This window comes from Chenopodium quinoa, unplaced genomic scaffold (assembly GCF_001683475.1).
Source record: "Chenopodium quinoa cultivar QQ74 unplaced genomic scaffold, ASM168347v1, whole genome shotgun sequence".
NCBI lineage: Eukaryota > Viridiplantae > Streptophyta > Magnoliopsida > Caryophyllales > Amaranthaceae > Chenopodium > Chenopodium quinoa.
The window spans coordinates 1591611-1614976 of NW_018744874.1; the positions used below are offsets into that span (position 1 = coordinate 1591611).

The 23366-nt window shown below is 32.6% G+C and overlaps 1 protein-coding gene and 1 non-coding gene across 2 annotated transcripts; one reads left to right on the forward strand and one right to left on the reverse strand.

Moving 5' to 3' along the window:
- The first annotated feature begins 492 nt into the window (after positions 1-492).
- On the forward strand, positions 493-564 carry TRNAQ-CUG. Its single transcript has one exon. It is a non-coding gene; the product is annotated as a tRNA-Gln (tRNA).
- Positions 565-791: 227 nt separating this feature from the next.
- LOC110705088 (probable LRR receptor-like serine/threonine-protein kinase At2g16250) lies at positions 792-6544 on the reverse strand. Its single transcript, XM_021882920.1, is given in 5 exon segments — positions 792-1801; positions 2604-2626; positions 3087-3215; positions 4010-5699; positions 5702-6544. Coding segments are annotated over 5 exon segments (2745 nt in total). The 5' UTR covers positions 5997-6544; the 3' UTR covers positions 792-1193.
- Between the last annotated feature and the right edge of the window lie 16822 nt (positions 6545-23366).

Sequence of the window (23366 nt, forward strand, 5' to 3'; positions counted from 1 at the left end):
TTTTAGTAGCCTATTTTTGTTTTGATATAATACCACAACGTGTTATTTTTTATTTTTTTTACTCAGTGTTATTCAAACTATACTCTAATTTATGTGAAGTGCTCGGTATGTCAGTATGTCATATAAGACATTGAATTAAAAATATATTAGAACTAGTATATCAAAATTGACATGATATGTGCTCCATATTTCGAAGATGCTTAAATAAATAAAGGGTGGTTTAGACAGACGCCAAACTTAAAAGTTAGCTTATTACTCCGTACAATACTTTTTATACGCCAAACTCAGACCCCAAAATCTTACTCGTATATTTTACAGCAGGATAGTACGAAATTAAATAAAAAATAAAGTTAGCGTAATGAATTTAAATGGTTACGAAGTTCTGTATCACTGTATGTGTGATTAAGGATTGATACTCCGCAGTAGATTGTCAGGAAAATAGTGCATTGAAAGCAATAAATAAATAAATAATCCATGTTTATACAACAAGAAGGTCCTATGGTCTAGCGGTTAGGACATTGGACTCTGAATCCAGTAACCCGAGTTCAAATCTCGGTAGGACCTTATTTTGTAGTACATTTTACTACGAAGTATAAGCTAAGCCACACATTTTCAATACCAGAGTTCTTTAAAAGTTTAAATAAAACACTTCGCGTAATAAATAAGAAGAATTTTTTTAAAAAAATGAAGTTATGTTGTGTTTTCTTGTTTCTTTTCCACTTCTTTGCACCCATTGATCCCACCAAAATAGAAATCTATAAATGAAAGAAAGCAGTCAAGAATTCTAAGCATCTACTAATTACACCTTTCACGATGACGACCCGAAAATCAAATAGATCAATTACAGAAAAAATTGTAGCAGCTTGTTTTTTCTGGTTGACTGTCCACAAACAAGCTCAAACAAATGAGAACGATTGGCTGTCAGGATGTGCTGCCTTTCTCTCATACAAGATGCATCAATCAGTTAGCTCGAAAGTAGTCGTAGCTCGTATAATTGAGCACCCTTCCAACAAATTTCAAACTTTTATCACTGAATCACAACGGCTGTACACCTCAGAAAACTGAAATAAATCGACACCAAGACTGGCCCCGAAAACCCACTAACTGTAGAAAGCAATACGTGATGCGGGCTAAACCAGTGAGTCGGGAAGAATGTGAATTGAACAATTCAATTGACTTTCTTACTCTAATGTTCATCTTGTCTCTGGTCTCTCTATATCATGTACGTCTACAGGTTCTGGGAATATCTCCCTAGATTGCCGTCGTTGTGAGGACGAATTATCATTTCCACCAACTTGCCCACTGCCTTGAGACCCAGATGTACCCGACCGTTTAAGACTGCCTGTTCCCTCAACTCGGGGAGCAGGAGGTGCAGCACCCACATCCAAGCTTTGCCTCCAACTTCCAAATACTGATGCATTCCAAGATCCTCTGGAAGAAGTCGTTCTAAGCCTTCCAGAACCAATATTTTCTTCTCTTACCACCTTTAATGGGTTTTCCAATGCTCTAAGAATATATCTCATGAGGGGCCGCCTTGAAGGTTTTGGATTGAGGCACGATCTAGCAACAATAGCCATTGCCCAAACTTCTTCTAGTAGGTCTTCGTCATATATCAAAGAGGGGTCCACAATTTTTGTTACGAGTTCCTTGTCATACATATTTATACAGGGCAATGTTTGATCCATCCATTCCTTCATACTGGTATCGTTTGATGAGCTTATGCCAAGTTTGCCAGTGACTAGCTCAAGTAACACCTTTCCAAAGCAGTAAATATCATACGCACAAGTCGATGTCTGAGCACCTGGAACGAAAAATGTATGTTACTGACGAAGTCTCTTCAGATTAACAAGTCAACAGAAATTTCATGCAAATCTGATTAAAGGCAATTGTTCAAGTTGTACATCCTCCCCACGTCACAAAAATTAACAAAAGGCTAATGTGACTTTCTATTTTTATTTTTTTTTATCAGAAAGCTTAGCCTTAGAGGTTCCAAATATGCCAGACAACTAGCGACCTGCATTTCCTACAAATTACTTAAGTATTGCATTACAAAACACAATGGGAAAAAACAACTCAAATACAATGACCAAAGATAGCTACAGTGAATATGAGAGAAGTATATGATAATGCCACAATAACCGAATATAGAAAACCATCTATGGCCCACAAAATCTTCATCTAACAACCAAAGTTCGCGAAGACTATTTTCTCTTTAAAAATAAAAATTAAAAAGCGCAAAGACAATTGGTATAAAAGATAACAAAAACTCCATAGGGTCAAATGCAACCTGAATATTCTTCTAAGTTCTAGAGCTATAGAATCTAAAGTTTACTGATCATCCATCCCAACATCAATTTATTTCAATTGTGCGGTTCAATGTCACAGGGCATAACCCATCTTGGAAGAAATTAGTAAGTCATGTGATTTTCAAGAAATAAGGAGTACACGTAATTTTTATCATAGGTAATAAAACTAATCAACTATCTGTTAGACCAAGGAGGCATTCAGAAATCTCCAACAAAATTGTAGCATTTATCTCTTATCTCTTAATATTGACAGCAGGAAAAACTAATGATAATAAAATTCAAATGCGGTTGACATACCTGATGGCCCTTGTTCAGAGGTCCTGCAGATAAATAAGCAAACCAAAAGTTAATATAGCTTCATGTTAAGTCTTTTAAAGAACACATGAAGCAGCAGAAGAGGTACATAGTCAACATAGACAATTGGACACTTGATCTCGATTAGTAGAAAAAAAAAAAAAAAAGGCCAGTAAAAAAGAAGCAATGACTGCAATGCTTCTGAAGAGGAGAAGACTAGTTTAAAAGACACAAAAACTGCAGTGCTTACAAAGAGAAGTCCAATTTTAAAGAAGCAAAAAAGAAACAAAACAACATATAAAAGGACATATAACAGCATTCTTTAGTAGCCAATTCCCTGATGATTCCAACAACAGAATATGACTTTGACTTAGGACAGAAGTCCATTGTAGTTTTGCATGCATATGGTTCGCAATTTAAAAACCCTAGCAACCCTAGCATATTAGCTGTCAGTAGATGTGCTAATAAAACAAAAGGTATACTTACTGTGGCAACCGCAACAATCTTGTAATGACACCGGGGTGACTATCTCCCTCTTGTATGCAAACATCATTGAGACTGCCAAGTCTTACTTCAAATTTATCATCAAGGAGTATGCTGCTTGCTTGTATATCCCTTAGAGAAGAAAGAGTAAACGAGGTTACGGTGTGCAACAAATTAATGATATATTCACCAGTACATAAACAGGACTGCCTAAGGAAAGGCACAGAGACAGCTCTGATCTACTCATTGAAGCTTTATCCTGAGGGTTGAGGCACACCTCTAAAACACCTTAAAACTGTTTTTAAAAAAGCGTGCTGCTACTAATGGAACTTTTAGAAGAGTCAAAGGGAGTCAAAATGTAGTTATTCTAACCTTGTAAAAAATTCAGTGATTATATTGTGTATGATATATAGTCTTCGTTTCTTAAGCGCACTTTTTAGTGTATCTTTAGTTCTTTACAAAGAATAAAGGCTCTTTTAAATGATTCTATAATTTCTTGACTTGTATGACGTTGATGGAGAAAACAATTTAAAAAACAGTGGCTCTATGACAATTAGACCAGAAAAACCTATAGTGTGAAATTCTCACATAGCAATAGCAAAAGTGAATCCTCTACTTTTGTCAGATACAGGCATACAGCCCTTTATTCAGAAAAGGTCCATTATGATGGTTGTAGAAACGCATCACCAAACAAGAGAACATAGTCAACCACTGAGGCACCTTAAGATAGTCATAGAGGTGAGCAAATTGCTAGATACCCCTTTCTTAGTGCTAAAACCCAATCACACGGATTGAAAAGAACAAGAAGAAAATAATCAGGATATAATCCTTTCGTAACAGAATAGGATATGCCAGAAATAAAACATAGAGATGGCCAAAAAAATACAACGTGAGGAGATTAAAAAAAGAATAAAAAAACAAGTTACCTGTGTACAAACGGCGGTGTACATTCATGATGTAGGTAACATAGACCCTCTGCTACTCCTATGGCTATCTTTAGTCTTGTTATCCAATCAAGGGATTGCAAAGTGTCATCAGTATTGACCTTCCTGAACAAGGAACTTGATAAGTCTGCATTTGGCATGTACTTGTAAACAAGGTATTTCTCATTTTCCTGATCCAAGCAGTAACCCAAGAGTGGAACCAATCTGGGATGTGTTATTTTACTGAAAAAGTCCAACTCTACAAGGTACGACTCCCTTTTTACTGAATTCAAGTTGATTTTTTTAACCACCACAGAGATACCACCTTCAAGTAGACCTCGGTACAAATCACCAGAATGCCCATTTTTAATGAGATTCAAATCACTGAAGTTGCTTGTAGCATCAACCAGCTGCTGATATGTAAATGATTCTCCCAAACTTGAAAAATTAATAGCAACTCCTGGTGAAGGGGGGACAGTTCCAGTGGGAGGAATTGGACCCACACCGTTCCCTCTTTGCCTTGTACCATGCCTCCTTCGGGTGCATATGAACAGTATCAATAGCAAAAGCAACAATAGCAATAGACCAATGCCACCCAAAACTGCAGCCAATATAATAGTGCGCTTGTGACTCTTTTTCTTAGGCACTTGTCCTGCCCCTGGGGTGACATCAGAACTTGGATGCCCAAAGTTGTCGAAAACCAAATCCTTAGAAGCATAAAACGAAGAACATTCCTCCTCTGTCCTCTGACCTGTAGCCTGTTGTAGACAATTGGCTCTAACAGATGCACCATCGTCCACATATTCTGGTAATTTGCCCTCAAAATAATTGCCAGATATATCAATTGAACTAAATGTCTGGAGCACCAAATTCAGTCCCCCATAAAACTCATTATTAGAAAGATTAAGCACTGCAGCAGTGGCATTGCGACTCAAGGTAATGTTCGGAAGAATACCCGTAAAGGTGTTTCCAGAGATATCAACAAGCCGCAATGCAGAGATTGACCACAATTCATCAGGAACAACACCCGTAAAGTTGTTGTGGCTCAAATCCACAATCTCCAACCTGGTCAAAGCTGGAAACAAATCATCTGGCAGTGACCCTGAAAGTTTATTGTTCCCCAAAACCATCTTTCTCAATCTCCGCATTCCTCTAAATTCCACAGGCAATGAATTCACCAAAGAGTTAAAGCTCAGGTCAAGGTCAACCAGACCTCTAAGATCACCAAGTTGAGGAGGAATAACAGACATAAGACTATTATTGGATAAATTCAAAGTCCTGAGATTCTGCAAAACCCCAATACCACGAGGGATCGGTCTGGAGAGGGAATTCGACGACATATCAAGAAACGAGAGGTTCCTAAGCGAGGAAAAGGAATCCGGAATTGACCCATTAAGCGAATTGTGGGAAAGATCAAGGATGTTAAGGTTCACCAATTGACCCAAAGTAGAGGGGACAACACCACTAAGATGATTACTAGACAAATCCAAAGTTGTTAACCTACTCAACCTCCCCAAGCTCAAAGGTATACTACCATTAATAGAACAAGAATGAAGATCAAGCACCTGCAAACTACCCAACCTGAAACCAAACCATTCGGGTATTCGACCCGGGAGCTCGAATAACGAGGCATTAAACTTCACTAAATTGGTCATATTACCAAGAGCATCAACATCAAATTGAGGGTTTAGACCCCAATTCTAGTTCTTCTAAACCCTGAAATATTAATCCCAATAACAGAACCATTACTACTACATTCAATTCCTTTCCAAGATGAACATGGGTCTGGCTTAATCGGCCAGTCCCTTGCTCGGAGACCGAGTGACGATCTGAGTTGAATCAGTGCAACTCGCTCAGACGGCAAAGTAACTCGTGGTTGCTGCTGTTGACCAACAACCAAAACCAATGTACTCCCAAATCTCAACAACCAACACCACAATAACACTAATTCTATAAAAATTAACAAATTGGGTTTTCTAAATCCACCCATTTTCAAGCAACCAACAACAACAACAATATACAAAAATTAAGTTTTAGTGATCTACACATCTTTTCTTTTCTTTGTTGTTGCTCAACTCACTCCCATTTTTATGCAACAGTTTTTTGATAAACAACAACATCAACAACAATGCTCAATTGCATAAAAAATTTAAAACAAAAAATTATAAAGATTTCAACTTTTTTTTTTATTTCTAGAGAGAGAAATAAAAATTAGAAGAAAAAAAAAAATTATGTAGGTGAGCTTCTTAAATTACCTCAATTTTGAGAAGCTTGAGTAGTGAAAAATCAAGCTTTACTTCTTTCCCACCAACTATTTTCTATCTCTCTCTAGAAAAAAAATTAATTAAATTCTTGGAATTTCTTGGTTGACAATGGGGTTTTGTGAGAGAAAGAGTATTTTCAGATCATATAATTAATTTTTTAAAAATAAAAAATTATATGGGTATTAACATAAATATTAATGGGAAATTAATATTGTGGTAGGATAGAGAAAGAGAGAGATTTAGATGGCTTGATTTGAAGTTGGGCTGGTCAAGCCGTCTGTTTAAAAAATTAAAAAAAAATTAAGAAATTTATTTATTTGTTTAGTTCATTTTATTTAATTTTTATTTTCAATGAAAATGTCACTCTCTAACACACAAAGGCACAGCCTATTTTAATTACCAAAAAGTTTTTAAAAAAGAAAACTCTTTTTAGGATGATGACATGCAACTCTTTGGTTTATATACTCTTTGATTTTCTCTTTGCTTTGTTGTTGTCGTAATTGGTTGGAGGACTTTAGAAAAGTCAAAAACAAATAGCAAATTGTAAAATATTGTGATTTTTTTTTAATATATATAAACAAATTAGAGTCATTATTTAAATTGGCAATTTGTTTTTAGTAGTATTGAAAAGGTCTTAATAAATGTACATACATTTTTTTTTTAACAAATTTTGGGTTGTGTAAAATAGTGAACTATTTGAATAAAAAAACGTTTAGTGTATAGTGGAATATATTTAAATTTTGTTCATCCTTTGACAAGATTTATTAAAATTAGGGTTGCAAACTATAAATATTTATCTCTGTAAAAGAATACTCTGTAGTTACTGAATGAAGTGTGTGTTAACTAAAATAATAGTCTCACTATATTTTTACTTGATATTATGAAAATAAGTAACAATGTAAACATTTATTCAACTAAAATAACAGGGTTAGTAGTAATTCATGTATAAGACGGTCTAAACAAATGTTTTTAGTCATGAGAGTTAGTATTAAGGACTTTCATTCGCGTTTTTCATAAACTCGTTTTTATTGGTGAGATCATAAACTAATTTTGACATTATTTCTTATTCAAAAAACAACATTTTGATTATCATCCAAAAAATTCTATTTTTAGAAACAAATACTCCATAACAAGTTAGTCCAAGTAATGAAATCATATCATATCTTTTGTTAATCATATTAGATGTTTCTATACCTTTTAGCCAGAAAGATTTTGGAAACATATCCCTCAAAGACCACAATCTTATGCCCAAATCAATACTTACTAATGGTCATAGACTCATTATATAATTGAGTAATTGACCAGTCCTAGAAAAGGGTAGAAACTCGATTTATTCATATAAAAAAAACAGGGAATTAAATAAATTGATTAACTATATTGGTTTTATACATAATACTTGGTATTAGCATTTTCAGATGGCAATGAAGAAGTTATGTCTTTGGTGAGGACAAAAAAGTGGTGCAATATACCAATTACTACGATGAAGTACGGAGTAGTATAGTGTTTTTGTATTGTTTTGGTGTTTAGAGAGTCACAAATGACAATAATGATGCGAGATTCGGGTTGCTTGAACACCGATCACGGGCATATGTTATGGTAACATATAGTTGACTTTCCGGTGATGCTGCTAAAGACAGCTAATCTATGTTATTTGGATCGATCTAGCTAGTGATGGACCTTGTAATATTTTGGTATGCTCTAAATAAAATACTTTACTGTATAGTGGTACATATTTAATGCAAATCTTTGACAAAAATCACAACATTACATGCCTGAAAATTCATATAGGACCAGTAAACTTCTGCAGCATTTGTTTTCAAAATTTCCAATTAATAATAATCAATAATAAGGTTGAAAGTTTGACAAAATAAAAGTGATGCATTTTTGCCCTTCATACTCCTAACAGTATTTCAATTAATAAAATGGTACATGGGTACGTACTCCGTATTTCCTATGGCATGTGTATTCTTTTACGGCGTTTTAATTCTTTCTAATACTCGTATATGATGACAAAAAAAACATGTATAAATCTGACCAATTAAGAAAAAAAAAATGTATAAATATATAAATAACAGAGCCTTTCCCTAAATAATGTTGGGAAATTATCTAATTTCCAAATTACAGCTACTCTTTTTTATAAAACTAAAGTTACACATTTGTAAGAACAACATATCTTGCACTAATTTACAAGAGATAAATTTTATGAGCTACTCGTGAGTAGTGATAACCACCTGAACAATTCTACCAAGTACGAGTAAATATTTTTTATTTTTTTACTAAAGTGAGAGGAGAAGGGTAAAGGAACCCCTATACTCAAAGTACATCTAATGAGGATTGAACCCCCCAACCTCAAGGTTGGAAGGTACAATCCTTACCACTAGACCAAGCTTATTATTGTAGAATTGTTCAAACTATGAATTGAAACTTTACAATATTTAATGACTAATTTATGATTAATTTATTACGAGTACTAATTACTAAAGTACTCCGTATTACTTTAGTGATAAACTCCTACACAGTACGTAGTAATTTGAATGAAATGAACATATATATGTACAGGCCAAGAGATAAATATTTACTCCATATATGGATATTTCATATTTGTGGACGCTGTGGTAAATTATGAATTATTTTTATTTTTTTTCCCAGTAACTAAAGCTTCTTAATTTCAACTACATATTAATTAAAAAGGCAAAGATATTTATTAATTCATTATTTGCTAAATTGGAATTCGAAGGAGTACTACCAGTGCTGCAAATCCTGCAATGAATAAGCTATCTATCATATTAGTCTAATGTAGTACTGTATATATATGCTGTTGCTGCTCTAGTTAAAATAGGAGGCCTGCCAACGGTCTTAATTATATAATTAAGATTTGTAAAAGTGAAATTCTTATGCTGTTTGCCATTTTATCCATTTTAAGTAACTTGTATTTCCCCTCAAAATAATTTAAAACAATTAATTGCACTTTTTCTACAATTTATATATATATATATATATATATATATATATATATATATATATATATATATATATATATACACACACGAAGTATATATATTTGAAGACTTATTTATTCGTTTGTGCTTCTGATAATCAATAATAAATACTTAGAAATACTTTCTCCTTTTCTTTCTACTTTCGTGGTGTTGAAAACTTACAACTATCCATCACAAATTGAGAGAATCTTATTCTCAAAACAGAAAGACATGGTCATACTATTGATTCTTATTTAATCTGAATAAGTATTTTAAGAATATATTTTTGTTTAAGAGTATTTTAAGAAAGTATTTTTAAAATATTGTTTTTTATAATTGTTACTAATATGTAACCTAACTAAAATTTTGAATGGTCAAACATATACGGATCGGAGTACATTGATAAAATATACATAGCCAAATTAAGAACATCAAACACATATAAGAGGGAGTAATTGATTATTTTTTTTTTTTTTCAAAGAGTAATTGATTGGTTGAAGCTCTATACAAAGCTCCCTTTGCCTTCTCTCAAGAATTCTGCATGCATCATCATATCCTTGATCCTACATTTAATCACTCTTTTCCAATAATTTGAGATCCTATTTATAGTCAACAGTCTCAACACTCAATATAACAAACAATTAGGAACCAAGGAAAGAATTAATTTTTATACTACCCCCGATTCAAATTACTCGCAACTTTGGAATATTTTATATCTCACAAATAATACCCCAAAGTTGCGAGTAATTTGGATCGGAGCCCGGAGGTAGTAAATTTCTTGTAAATTTGTATGGATCATGTTTTAAACACAAACTTTTAAAAAAAATCAGGTGTACAATAATTATTGTACATCCATTATAAAGATAACCTGAAATGAATAAAAGTTACCCCTGAAATGAATAAAAGTTACCCCAATATGAGTTAAAGTAACCCAATTCAAATAAAAATTATATACGCTTTATTAGTAAAGAATCAAATTTTAAATGACTAAAAATCAATTATTAGTGATTGAATGTAATTAAATTACCTTTATAAATTTTTTCTTGTTGTTGATTTATATAAAAATTGTATGATGTATAAAGTTACCCTAAAATTAGCTAAAAGTTACCCTGCTCGATGTACACTAATATTATTATAAACCGGATGTATACAAAAGTTTTTGTTTTTTAAAACCTCACTAATTTCTTTTTCTTCTTTTATATTTTACTAAGCACTTTTCATGCCAAATATTACTCACATCAAAGATATACGTGTACTTGACAGGCATGACAAAGTCATACAGTATTATTATATTTATACACTCATATTTTAATTTAAGTACTAGTATTATACGAGCATTATACTTTGCTGCCATAAAAAAGATTACTTTCACTGCCATAAAATTATAGTATGACATCAATTTCCCATGGCTAGTAATTAAAATGTATTTCAATGTGCTAAAAAGTTAAATTACAGAGTAGTAATATATGTAAAAAGTGCACGTCATTCATTGTGATCTATACTTAACATTCTACTTTTAATCGCTTTAATTTATTAACTTCTTATTCATGATCGTTCAAAACTTTGATTGATACGGAATATTAACCGGACCGTCCGAACATGTAAGTCCTATCATGTCTCCTATTTCTACTACTAGTAACAAAAGTTTCATAAATTACAAACATTGACTTCCTTACCTTAGCTAGTAAATGATGTTAGATAACAGTTGGTAAATATTGCTCTAAAAGAAATCTAGAAAATTCATGAATGGTCCAAAACAAGCATATTGATGGTGGAATACCTACCAATAGATGAATCATAAATCTCTCCTGAACTGCCATTGAATGTTATAAGAAGATTTCAGACAGAATTCATGCCCTAGCTCTTTTACTGACTTTTGTGTTGTATGTGTCATGGAAATAACTAGCTAGGAATTAACTTTTGCCAAATATAAGTGGAATACTATTTTACATGAATGTGGGGTTTTTTTTTAGTGTTTTTTTTTTTTTTTTTTAAATGTTTTTTTTTTCATTTTATGGTACATTGTTCTCCACTTAAAAAATTCCCATCCACTTTTAAAGGTAATCTACCACATATATATGGTGCTAGGCGTGTTACAGTGTCAGTGCATAACATATATACTTCTTTATTTTCTTTAATTTATAACAACGTGAATAGATGGAATATACGGTTTATAACGAGATGAAAGAGAAAAAAAAATTGAGTGATTAGGTTAGGAAATAGAGGATCAGAACGGAATTAAATCACTATTATGATGAAAGTAATATTATACACTCGGGTGCATAGTGCACCCAAGAGTTTTTTTTATTGCTTTTTTTTATTGCTCATTTGATGATCAATGAGCAATAATCATTAAAATGAGCAAACAATATCCTTAGGGGCACTGTGCACCCAGGTGTACATAACAATGCAAACTCTCCTATTATATAACTTCGAAACAAGATTTCCTTTATATTGAAACAAAATGTTTGTTATGTAAATCAATCTAACATCCCGGCCTATTGATATATAACTATTTTCGTATGTAATCATAAACTTAATTGTTGATTTATATATAAGGAATTAAGGAGTAACTATCTTTAATGTTATGAATAATGTACTCTATAGTCTATACATTTCAACATTTGCATGTCATTATTGCCTACGAAAGTAGCAATACACTACTACAAAGCAAGGTTTACTTTTTAACACACTTGATAATAAGTTTTTTATCACATATCTCAGATATATGGAGTTCGAATCTTGTCACAAGAGATTAAGTACATGACGGTAGACGTGTCCGACCCCTACTTCTAATTGTGTGGCCCATAATGATAAAAATAATCATTATTTTGGCTTAAATAATTCAATGATAAGTTTATAAACTTATGCAAGAATTTTACTCCCTAGGTCATACATTTCATTATAATCTCTTTCACTTAACTCTTACTTTATACCATACATGTTTATGTTGGTCTTCTTCGAAAATAGTAACCTTCTGCTGTAATTCAAACCAATAATATAGAAGTATGTTGCTATCCTTGGATTCTTAAGATAATAAAGGAAGAATGGAAGATCCTCTTTTTCTTTAAGCACAATCATTTCCAAAAAGCAAAACTTTGATGAAATAAAGGGGCATTATTACTAACCTATTACTTGTATTTATATTAGTACTATATTTTATTGTTCAAGGAATCTTTTCTTTTATTATTTTTGGTGAACCGTTGCTTTTCCACGCTTTGTCAAATTATTTGTCACTTATCTAATCACACCACATAATTGTTGTATATTATTATTAATAAAAGCTCAATTATATAGCATACTTTGATCATGTCTTAACATCCAATAATAATACTAGGCCTAAGCTAAGTACCATTATTTCTACTTTAGTTTTTTTTTTTTTTTTTTTTTTTTTTTTTTTTTTGAGGGGTTATTTCTACTTTATTTATTCATTGCTTATTTATAATTTTTAATTATATAATTAATGGGTAGTACTTGAAAGCCAACTTTTAGTCTAGCTTAGCTAGGAATAAAAAGGCATTTGGTTCATTTAGTTATAATAGCTTTCTCGTTAAGTAATCCTTGTTTCTCTTCCAAGAGATAATATGATAAAACTAAATTTTTATGCAAGAATAAAAAAAATAGGTTTGAATTAGTTAAATGTTGCATATTTTGCTGTAGATTTTCTAACAAGTACTTCTAATTTTTGAGAAAAATACAATCAATTGATTTACATGGCGGCATGCCATTATATATGTAATGTTTATGGCAACATATCTTGTAATTAAGGTGATAAAATTATTTCCCGTCAAAAAAAAAAAAAAAAAAAGGTGATAAAATTATTGAATTTATAGGTGATAAAAAAAAGGTGATAAAATTTTTGAATTTAAAAAAAAAAAAGGTGATAAAATAATGTTTATGGCAACACACTTGATTTTGTAAAGAAAATAAAATAATTGCATACTATATAGTATATTATGTATACTTGTAATATGTTTGTCTGCCTCTAATTTACTTTAATAGTAATGTGTTGTGGTTTATTTAGAGCTGTTTTTTTCAACCTTTGTCCCCCCCCAAAAAAAAAAAAAAAAAAAAAAACTCGATCTTGAAGTCTTATTCCATGAACTTAATTTCTACTTTCGGTGATACATTCAAGAAGAAAATTACGCAAATGCACAAATATATTTCACATTTTCACCACATACATTGGCAAAATATATTCCACATGAAATTACATACGAGTATATTTATTGTTAAAATTGTTTATTTTAATAATTTAACTAGTTCAATTTTAAGAAAATCAATAGAAAAAGTCCCATTTTTTAAATAGTACGTGGTCCTCTATAGTTTTGTCTTGAAATAATTGGTTTTCATGCCATTCCATTTGTCTATAGAAAGTACAATTCCTAAGGACAAACATGAACTAATAAAAAATTTAAGGGAACATGCATTCCACTTAAGCAGTATCAAATATCTTTATCACCAGAACCCTATTTAATTTTAAAGAAGAAAAAGGACAATCTTGATAATATAATACTCCATTAATTTTCTAATGGTAAATTATTATTCCTGTGGACTGCTCTCTTTTCAAAGTAAAACTTCATAAATCTATGAACATACTTATATTCCTAGATCACAATAGCTAATCCCTATTCATTGCCAAGGGGTAATATAATGATGATTTTTTTAAGGTTTGATTTTTGTATTGTCCTTTTTTTACCGTTATTTTTATAGATACTGATGATAAACTATAACAATAATAATCGGAAATGAATTTATTTGTAATTTGCAAAGAACATCTTTTATATATATGACGAAGTAACTTTATTTATTCTCGACCTCTATCTTTTTTTTCTTTTTATATTATATTTAATAAGTTAATTGATGGACTGAAATCATATCAATAATTTGATGTTCTACCATCATCAATATATTATACTTATATATTTCTACGATTGTAGACTCAAATCCAAACTTACAATTAGTTGGGATACAATATAATGTGACCACATGTGAGAAAATAATTATAAATATTAAAATATACCCACGTGCATCCAACTACTCACAAACTCAAAATCCCACATACAAATTAATTTATTAAAGATCTAGCTACAAAGTGAGATTTAATACTATTTTATGAAACTAATAAAGCCCAAGAACTTTAGGTTAAAAAGTAAGCTCAATGATTAAAGGAAGCTAACCTAGATACAAGTGGATTTCTATTAGCCACTTAATTATATGAATAATATTGCATTATATGTGTGACATGTACATAAATTAATTAATGTTTTAATATATGATGTTACATATAAAAAAATGATGACAGATGAGCCAAGTAGGCTAGTGGTTAGCCTTTTATGTAAGCTAGCTCTTTGATTATTCTTCTTCATTGATTGCTAATTATGCAGGTGACTTATTAGTGAACCTTCCTTAATCAGTGATTGAACATGGAGCATTTGGTGCTTCTGACCCAAAAGTAAATTGATGGAGTATTAGTACATTAAACTTATTATCTTTTTGCCATAATACAACTTGTTAGTTCGGATTTACTACATACACTAGCTAGTACACTATAGCATAATGTGTCCTATTATCGCGTTATAAGACATTAAATGTTTTTTTAAAAAAAAAATTAAAAGGAGGAAACCGTCAAAGATTGAATTTTCTTTTTAAAATTAAATAGTGCCATATTGATAATATGCCATTGATATATCATCAGTCAAAAATGAAGAAAACATCAAATATTACTTAAAAGATAGAAAAACTACAAGTATTATATAGAAGTATATTTTATTTTATTCCTAAAAAATAAAGGAAAGATATTCAACTAACTAAATTTTATAAATAATAAAAACAATTTAAAAAAATACATTTAATAACTAAAAAACAAAGGATACATTCAAAGTCATGGAAGTGTAGTAATCAAATTTGATTTCAAACAGTCAAATATTATTTATACTTATAAGTTTTATATCCTTGATTGCATTTCTTCTCACTACTAATTATGATCTTAGCTTGATAGTACAAAGGATGACTCTATTCTAATTTTTTTAATATTATGACTTCATATGGATCAAATTGTATGCATCACTTAGCTTGTTGAATACTTCAATTCGTATGTGATATGTTGAAAAACTTGACCTTAAGATAGTTTGATTGATAACTAGGATGTGTTAAGAAAAATGATAACTAGGAATGGAGTACGTACCATCATTATGATTTATGAGGCTGAATGAAGTACTCGTACTAGTATCACTTTCCATGAATCACTTGTTGAATACTACTTTGTATGTAAAATTGCAATAAATTAAACTTGAAATTAAGGTAGATTAATTGATAAGTAGATACCGTCATTATGATTAATTTATGAGGTTGAATGAAGTACTATTGTACTAATTAAAAAAAAAAAAAAAAAAAACTAATAAACATGGTGAAAATATATGCAGATCAGATCAAATGGGCCTCAATAAACAAAATTAACGCAAGAAGCTAGCTAGTGAAGTATTCACTTGCTAACTTGCATTAATTTTGCAGACTAGATGATTAGATTAATTAGTACTTAGTAGATAGTTTGGTAGTAAATTGCATGTATGCGTGGTCCTTTAGGGGGACATCGATAATATTGCAGGAAAATGACATCAAGTTATTAATGCTAAAATATCTAGTGTAACTATATTGTACAATTTACATGGTGAAGATGTGTAGTTAAGTAGTAGCCCTAGTAGGTATAAAGTCATTGAAGGTTTTTTTTTTTTTTTTTTTTTTGGGGGGGGGGGGGGGTGGGGGATCTCAAATTTAATAAATTTCTATATTAAAAAAAATAAAATAAAATAAAATGAAATCGTTAGAAATTATATATACTCCACATAATATACCAATCATAAAAGTTAGGAAAATGTTTTACTCATATCTTAAAGATCGTCACTCAAGCACCTTTTTCAATAATTCACCATGTATATGTGTTAATCGTAGCAAATGAGAGGAAGAATCTAGAGAGAGAAATTGAGGAAAAAGAATTTCTGTGTTTTTATTTCTGAATAATGAATTTACAGAAGAGGAAGTGTATTTATAGCTTACAACTAATTTCCAGCTAACATAATTAATGCTGACTCAGCTAACTAATTCTGTTACAAGAATAAATTGGCAGCTATACTGTGTGAGTGAGTGTAGGAATAGAATCGTACTCCTGGTCTGGACTATTATAACCAACACCCCCCCCTCAAGCTAGGAAGGGGTGAAACCATTCCAAGCTTGGACAACAAATGGTTGAACTTGGATGAAGGCAGAATTTTGGTAAATACATCTGCAAGCTGCTCTGAAGTAGGGAGATAAGAAAGCTGGAGCAAACCTTCAAGAACTTTGTCACGTGTAAAATGACAATCGATTTCTATGTGTTTGGTTCGATGATGAAACACAGGGTTCTTTGCAATATGCAAAGCACTCTGGTTGTCACAATGCAAAGTAACTGGTTTTAACCCAGTAGCACCCAACTCCTCAAGTAAACGAACCATCCAGGCTACCTCTGAAGAAGCATTAGCCATTGCACAATATTCAGCCTCAGAGCTTGAAGTAGAGATAGTTCCTTGTTTCTTGCTTTTCCAGCTGATAAGAGATTTTCCTAACAAAAGTATGTAACCAGTAACTGATCTTCGAGAGTCTGGACAGGAGCCCCAATCACTATCAGAGATGGCTTGTAAAGTAATCTGATTATCTGCTCTCATCAGAATACCTTGTCCTGAGGTACTTGCTATATACCTGAGTGTGTGTAAAAGGGCTTGAAAATGTGGCTCTCTAGGAGTCTGCATGAATTGACTCAGCATCTGAACAGTATATGAAATGTCTGGCCTGGTGTTAGACAAGAAATTCAGCTTGCCCACCAAACATCTATATAACTCAGGATCACTGTAAAGAGCTCCATCTGCAGCAGTGAGTTTTAGATGCATAGGCAATGGTGTAACAGCAGGTTTACAATTAGAGATCCCTGCAGTCTGAAGCAATTCTTGTGTGAACTTATGCGAAGATAAAGTGATACCCTGAGGAGTATATCCCACTTCTAAGCCAAGAAAGTAGCTTAATCTTCCAAGATCTTTGATCCCAAACAAGGAGTCAAGATGCTGCTTCAGGGCAGAAATGCTTGAAGGATCAGTCCCAGTTAGAATCATATCATCTACATAGACTGCTGCCAAAGTCATATGACCATGACCTTGCTTGATGAAAAGAGAGTATTCATTTTTGCTTTTCTTGAAACCTTGAGACAGAAGTTCATTATGCAATTTAGCAAACCACTGCCTTGAAGCTTGCTTCAAACCATAGAGGGATTTATTAAGTCTGCAAACCAAATTATCAGGATTGGAAAGACCCTCAGGAGCTGTCATGTAAACCTCTTCATCAATCTCTCCATGTAGGAAAGCATTATTCACATCCAACTGTGATATTTCCCACCCTTTAGAGGCTGCAATTGCAATAATGCTTCTGATGGTTTCCATTTTTACAACAGGAGAGAAAGTCTCAGTGCAATCAATTCCATACTTTTGTGAGTACCCTTTGGCAACTAGCCTTGCCTTATATCTCTCAATGGACCCATCAACTTTTCTCTTAATCTTGTAGACCCATTTATAGCCTATAGGCTTCTTACCAGAAGGCAAAGAAACCAGATCCCAAGTTTTATTCACTCTTAAGGCCTGTAATTCTTTATCCATAGCTGCAACCCAATTAGGATCTTGTGAAGCTTCCTTGTATGAGGTAGGTTCTCTTTCAGTAGAAGATTGAGCAATAAAAGCTCTCTGTAAACCAGGAAGATCCTTAAAACACACCAAATTACACCAGTGTTTACTGATGTTAGCTATTTTGGAATATGTGGAGTTGGTGTGAGAAATGGATTTTGTGGATGGAAGAGTGAGATAAAAATCAGAAAAACGTTTACGAATTCTTGTAGGTCTATCTAATGTTCTGACAGAAGATATAGGAGGTTGAGTAGGAACTGAGTTGGGAACAGGAAGAGAAGAAATTGGTGGAGGAGAAGGAGATGGAGAATGTGGTGTTGGAGAATGATGTGGTGATTGTGTAGGATCGGGAATAGAAAAAATTTGTGGTGATGGAAATGGTTGAGAATAAGAAGAAAGAGATTGATCAGGAGAAAAAATATCAAGAAAATCATGAAAATTCATTTCATCAAAGGATTTTGAAGAAGGGACAAAAATTTGAACAGAAGGTGTAGAATAGGTTGCAGGGTCAGATGGAATAGTATGATGAAATGGGAAAAAAATTTCATGAAACACAACATCCCTAGTGACTGATATCTTTCTGGATTTCAGATTGAGAACTTTGTAACCTTTTTGACAAGGTGAATAACCAATAAAAATGCAGGGTTCAGCCCTTGGTTCAAATTTACCCCTGTTTTGTTTCAAGGTTGAGACAAAACAAAGACACCTAAATACCCTCAAGTCATCAATATTAGGTGGTTTCCCAAACAACTTCTCATATGGAGACATGAAACCTAAAACCTTAAGAGGTGTTCTATTGATGATATGAATAGCACACAAAACACACTCACCCCAATAATGAATAGGTATTTTGGACTGAAAATATAGGCTCCTAGCAACCTCAAGTATGTGTTTGTGTTTTCTCTCCACAACTCCATTTTGTTGTGGAGTGTCAACACAACTTTTCTGTATAACAATACCCTTGGAATTATAAAATTGTAGCATATCTCCCTCAGTCAATTCCCTAGCATTATCACTTCTCACAGACAAAATAGAAGAATTGAATTGAGTTTCAACATAAGTGACAAAATTTTGGATAACTGAAACAGCATCAGATTTGTATTTCAGTAAATGAATCCATGTGTTTCTTGTGAAATCATCAACAATGGTTAAGAACATCTTACAACCATTATGATTAGAAAAAGACAAGGGACCCCAAACATCTATGTGAATGAGTTGAAAAGGAAACTCAGACACACTATGACAGTCAGGGAAAGGCAATCTAGACTGTCTAGCAGCTGGGAAAACTTGACAAATATAGTTGTCAAGAGCCTTTACATCAACATTATTCTTTACTAGACTCAATTTATTCAAAGGAATATGTCCTAGCCTTAGATGCCACAACTTGGCTTCATCAACTCTAGACAAGGCAGCAAGAGCATTACATGACACTGAAGTTATATGTACATTATTATTAGCAACAGCTGAACTTGAATCTTCCTTGTGTTGTTTAACCTCTAAGCAATATAAACCATGCCTCAAATCACCAAGATGCAAAGGTTGAGTCATGTGGGGACCCTGAATGAGACAGGAGTTGTGAGTAAAGGAAACAGAACAGGCTAAGTCTGCACACAACTTATGAATTGATATCAGATTAAACTGAAAATCAGGGACATATAACACATTTTTAAGTGTAATATGGTCATTCAACTTAACTTCACCAATGTGTGTGACTGTCACTGTGCTACCATCAGGAATAGTGATAGTATTATCAAGGTCTGACAAAGATTTATAAGTGTGAAAAATATCTAAACTGTGACAAATATGGTCAGTGGCACCACTGTCAATTATCCATAGAGTAGGAACAAAAGACATGAAGCAGAATTTACCTGCAAACAGTGCACTGCCATTGTAAACATTCTCTCTGGAATTGTCTCTTTTCTCAGATTCTTGAAGCTGCTGTTGTTTCACAAGCATGTTCATCATTTTGTTACACTGTTCCAATGCCATTCGAGGTGTTATGAGTTCATCAACACTTTTATCATTCTGAGAATTATCAAGATCAGAATCAGCCCCAGCAAAATTAGCAGTTCTTTTGTTGTTCTGAGTGAAATTAGTTTGACCAGAATCTTTAGAATTGTTCCAAACATTCCATCCAGGTGGATAACCACGCAACTTGAAGCACCTTTCTATGCCATGACCAGGCATCTTACAATGATCACAAAACCACTGTCTCTTAGTCCCAACAACATTGTTCTGATTCTTATTCCCAGAAAAACCTCCTGCAGGATTCTGTTGCTTGAGATTTCTATCAAATGGTCTGTCATTAAACCTTCTACCGGCAGCAAAAGCCATTGGCTCATTTGTTATCAAAGTTCCAGCACTCATTTCCTTGTGCTTCTCTTCTTGCATGCACAAACGATAGGCAATAGAAATAATAGGCAAGGGTTGCATCATAAGTATGTTTGTCCTTACCATAGCATACTTATCATTCAGTTTCATCAAGAACATCATTAATCTTTGGTCCTGCTGAATCTTAAGCATCTTTTTAGTAATAAGACAAGTACAAGCAGCACGTGAACAAATAGGCAAAGGCTCATTACTATCCATTTCATCCCAAATTGACTTAATCTTTGTGAAGAAAAATGAAACAGGTTCAGTGAGACCATGCTGTAACTCAGCTAGTTGCTGATACAAAGCATATTTTTGTGTGGCTGAAGTATGACCAAATCTCTCCTCAAGATCATCCCAAAGATCCTTGGCTGTCTTACAATACCAAACACTCTTTGCAATGCTCTTTTCCAAAGCAAACAGAAGCCAACCTAGAACCAAATCATTGCATCTACACCATGCCTTATGATTTGCATCAATAGGACTAGGTTGAACTAAACTTCCATCAATGAAACCTAATTTGTTCCTAGAAGACAAACTCAGCAATATAGACCTCTTCCATTCACCAAATCCATTTCCATCAAAAACATCAGAAACTAAGGTTTTATTCGTAGCATCAGAAGGATGAATGTAATACACACTACCAGGAACAGCAGTAGGATCCAAATCAGCCATCTCAAAACAAGAAATCGATCAAGATAAAAAAAACAGAGAATATACCTCAAACAATCGATATACACAAAATTCCAGCCGATCAATCTCACAATATCGCAAAAAATAACAAGTAATTGCAACCTCAAGAATGCAATTGCATAATCAATTAAGCAATTCACCAGAAAAATCACTCCAAAAAACACCGCAAGAAGATCGCAACAACAATCACAGCAACAGAATCAAATCGAAAAAACTCGAATCAACAAAGAATCGATTGAAGAGTTAACAATCGAGCAGAAAACTTACCAAAAAATGACTCGGAAAATTTCACCAGAATTTCAGAACCTCAAGAACATCAATGGCGAAGAACAATCCACAACATGCAGCAGCAGAAATCAATCAAAAAACATCAAGAACTTGCGGAAATCAACCAGAAATAAAGACCTATTGCTCTGATACCATGTTAATCGTAGCAAATGAGAGGAAGAATCTAGAGAGAGAAATTGAGAAAAAAGAATTTCTGTGTTTTTATTTCTGAATAATGAATTTACAGAAGAGGAAGTGTATTTATAGCTTACAACTAATTTCCAGCTAACATAATTAATGCTGACTCAGCTAACTAATTCTGTTACAAGAATAAATTGGCAGCTATACTGTGTGAGTGAGTGTAGGAATAGAATCGTACTCCTGGTCTGGACTATTATAACCAACAATATGTTTAATTTGTACACTTACAATTTACTTAACCTGTTCAATTGAGGTCCTCTCTTTATCAAAGAGATCGCTAACTTAAAGGCCGCCTCTGATTCTCTGAGGTGGTCTCTTAGGCTTATCGTAACAGATATCTTTGTCCTTTTTTGTAGTAGTGAAAGTTTAGTCTAAGGGTTTGTTCTTTTCTGTTTAATTTCAATTCAGTTCATTTTTTAGTTCTTAATTTCCTTCTCTCATAAACAATTCATTTCAGTTTAGTTCAGCTTAGTTTAGTGAATCAGATTAAGCCCTAAATATGTAATGGTAAAAGATTTAACCATGAAGTCAAACACCACTAATTGCCTTTTGAAAGTATGATTCTTTTATCCTTTTCCACCACTTTTAACTAAGAAAATCAGCAAAAAGCTTTGGATTAACCCAACCTTACAATGACTTAAGTCAATTTTTTTGATAAGTAAATGACTATCATGAGAGAAATTTATTTTAACTAATAGAAACTTCAAATCTACCAATTTTTTTCTATTATATTTTTTAATAAGTCTAGCTTTCATCAGTAACGACTTCATGCAAAAGAACAGAAACTAAAAAAATATCTTTATCAATATTAAAGTTTTCATCATACCAAAAATTTGTTGAACAATTAATTTGAGTAATACAAACTTCAATAAGCTACCATCAAAAAAAAAAAGTCAATAAGCTAAAACGTATCTAGGATAAATGTGGATTAACATTTAACACGTTTACTAGAAAAGTAAAGGTTTGACGACCAATTCTATGGAAATAGATGGACTAAAAAACTGTCAAAACCTTTTTAATAAATTCTTTTGATTTTTCTTTTTAAATACTAATTAATTGAATTTTCTTTCAAAATATATACTCATATTATAGAATACGTAGTTAAGTTTTTAATTTCAAGCCGTTATATATATTATTGTTCTTTCAGTTAGGTGAGAAATAAGAAAATATACAATTGTTAGTTGAGAGTGATGTGCCAACAGCCTAGTATTGTCTATTATTTGGTTAAGAATTTTAAGCAATCTTAATATTTGTATGTATGACTACTATAAGCAACCTCTAATATTCAAACATTGGCCCAACAATCCTTTTTGGAGTTTATAGTTTGGAACAAAGAAAAGAAAAGAACATATCAGCATAATATGCACACATAGTGCCAACTGCAAAGAGTATTGCATGTCAACTACAAATTTACCCAATAGTAGCATTTTCGAGTGTGCGCAACCGGCAATTCCATGTACTTCTATATTCGTTCGTGCGCTAATAGATCACATCTAATCGTAAATCAATTTCATATCTGTAATTCGAGTAAATTTAACAAGAAAAGTTTGATTGTGTATAGGTATATGTCGAGATGTCGTGTTAAATTAGATATATGTTTACACAAAATGACGACACTCATTATTTTTCTTGGTGGATTCACACGATGACATAAATACATAAGCTATTCTCACCATAGTTGTCCTCATCATAAATTTCTCATTTCATACTAATGTAAAACAATTACTTGATGATACCAAGTGTTTGGGTCCAATTTAGTCCAATTGGGCCTAGGCATTAAATGATCCAATTAAAAGCCCAAGGTCAAGGTTCAACTCTCCAATTATGCTAAAGTCAAAGGTCAGCCCACAAAGCAAGCCAATTGGGCTAAGGCCCAACCTCTCCA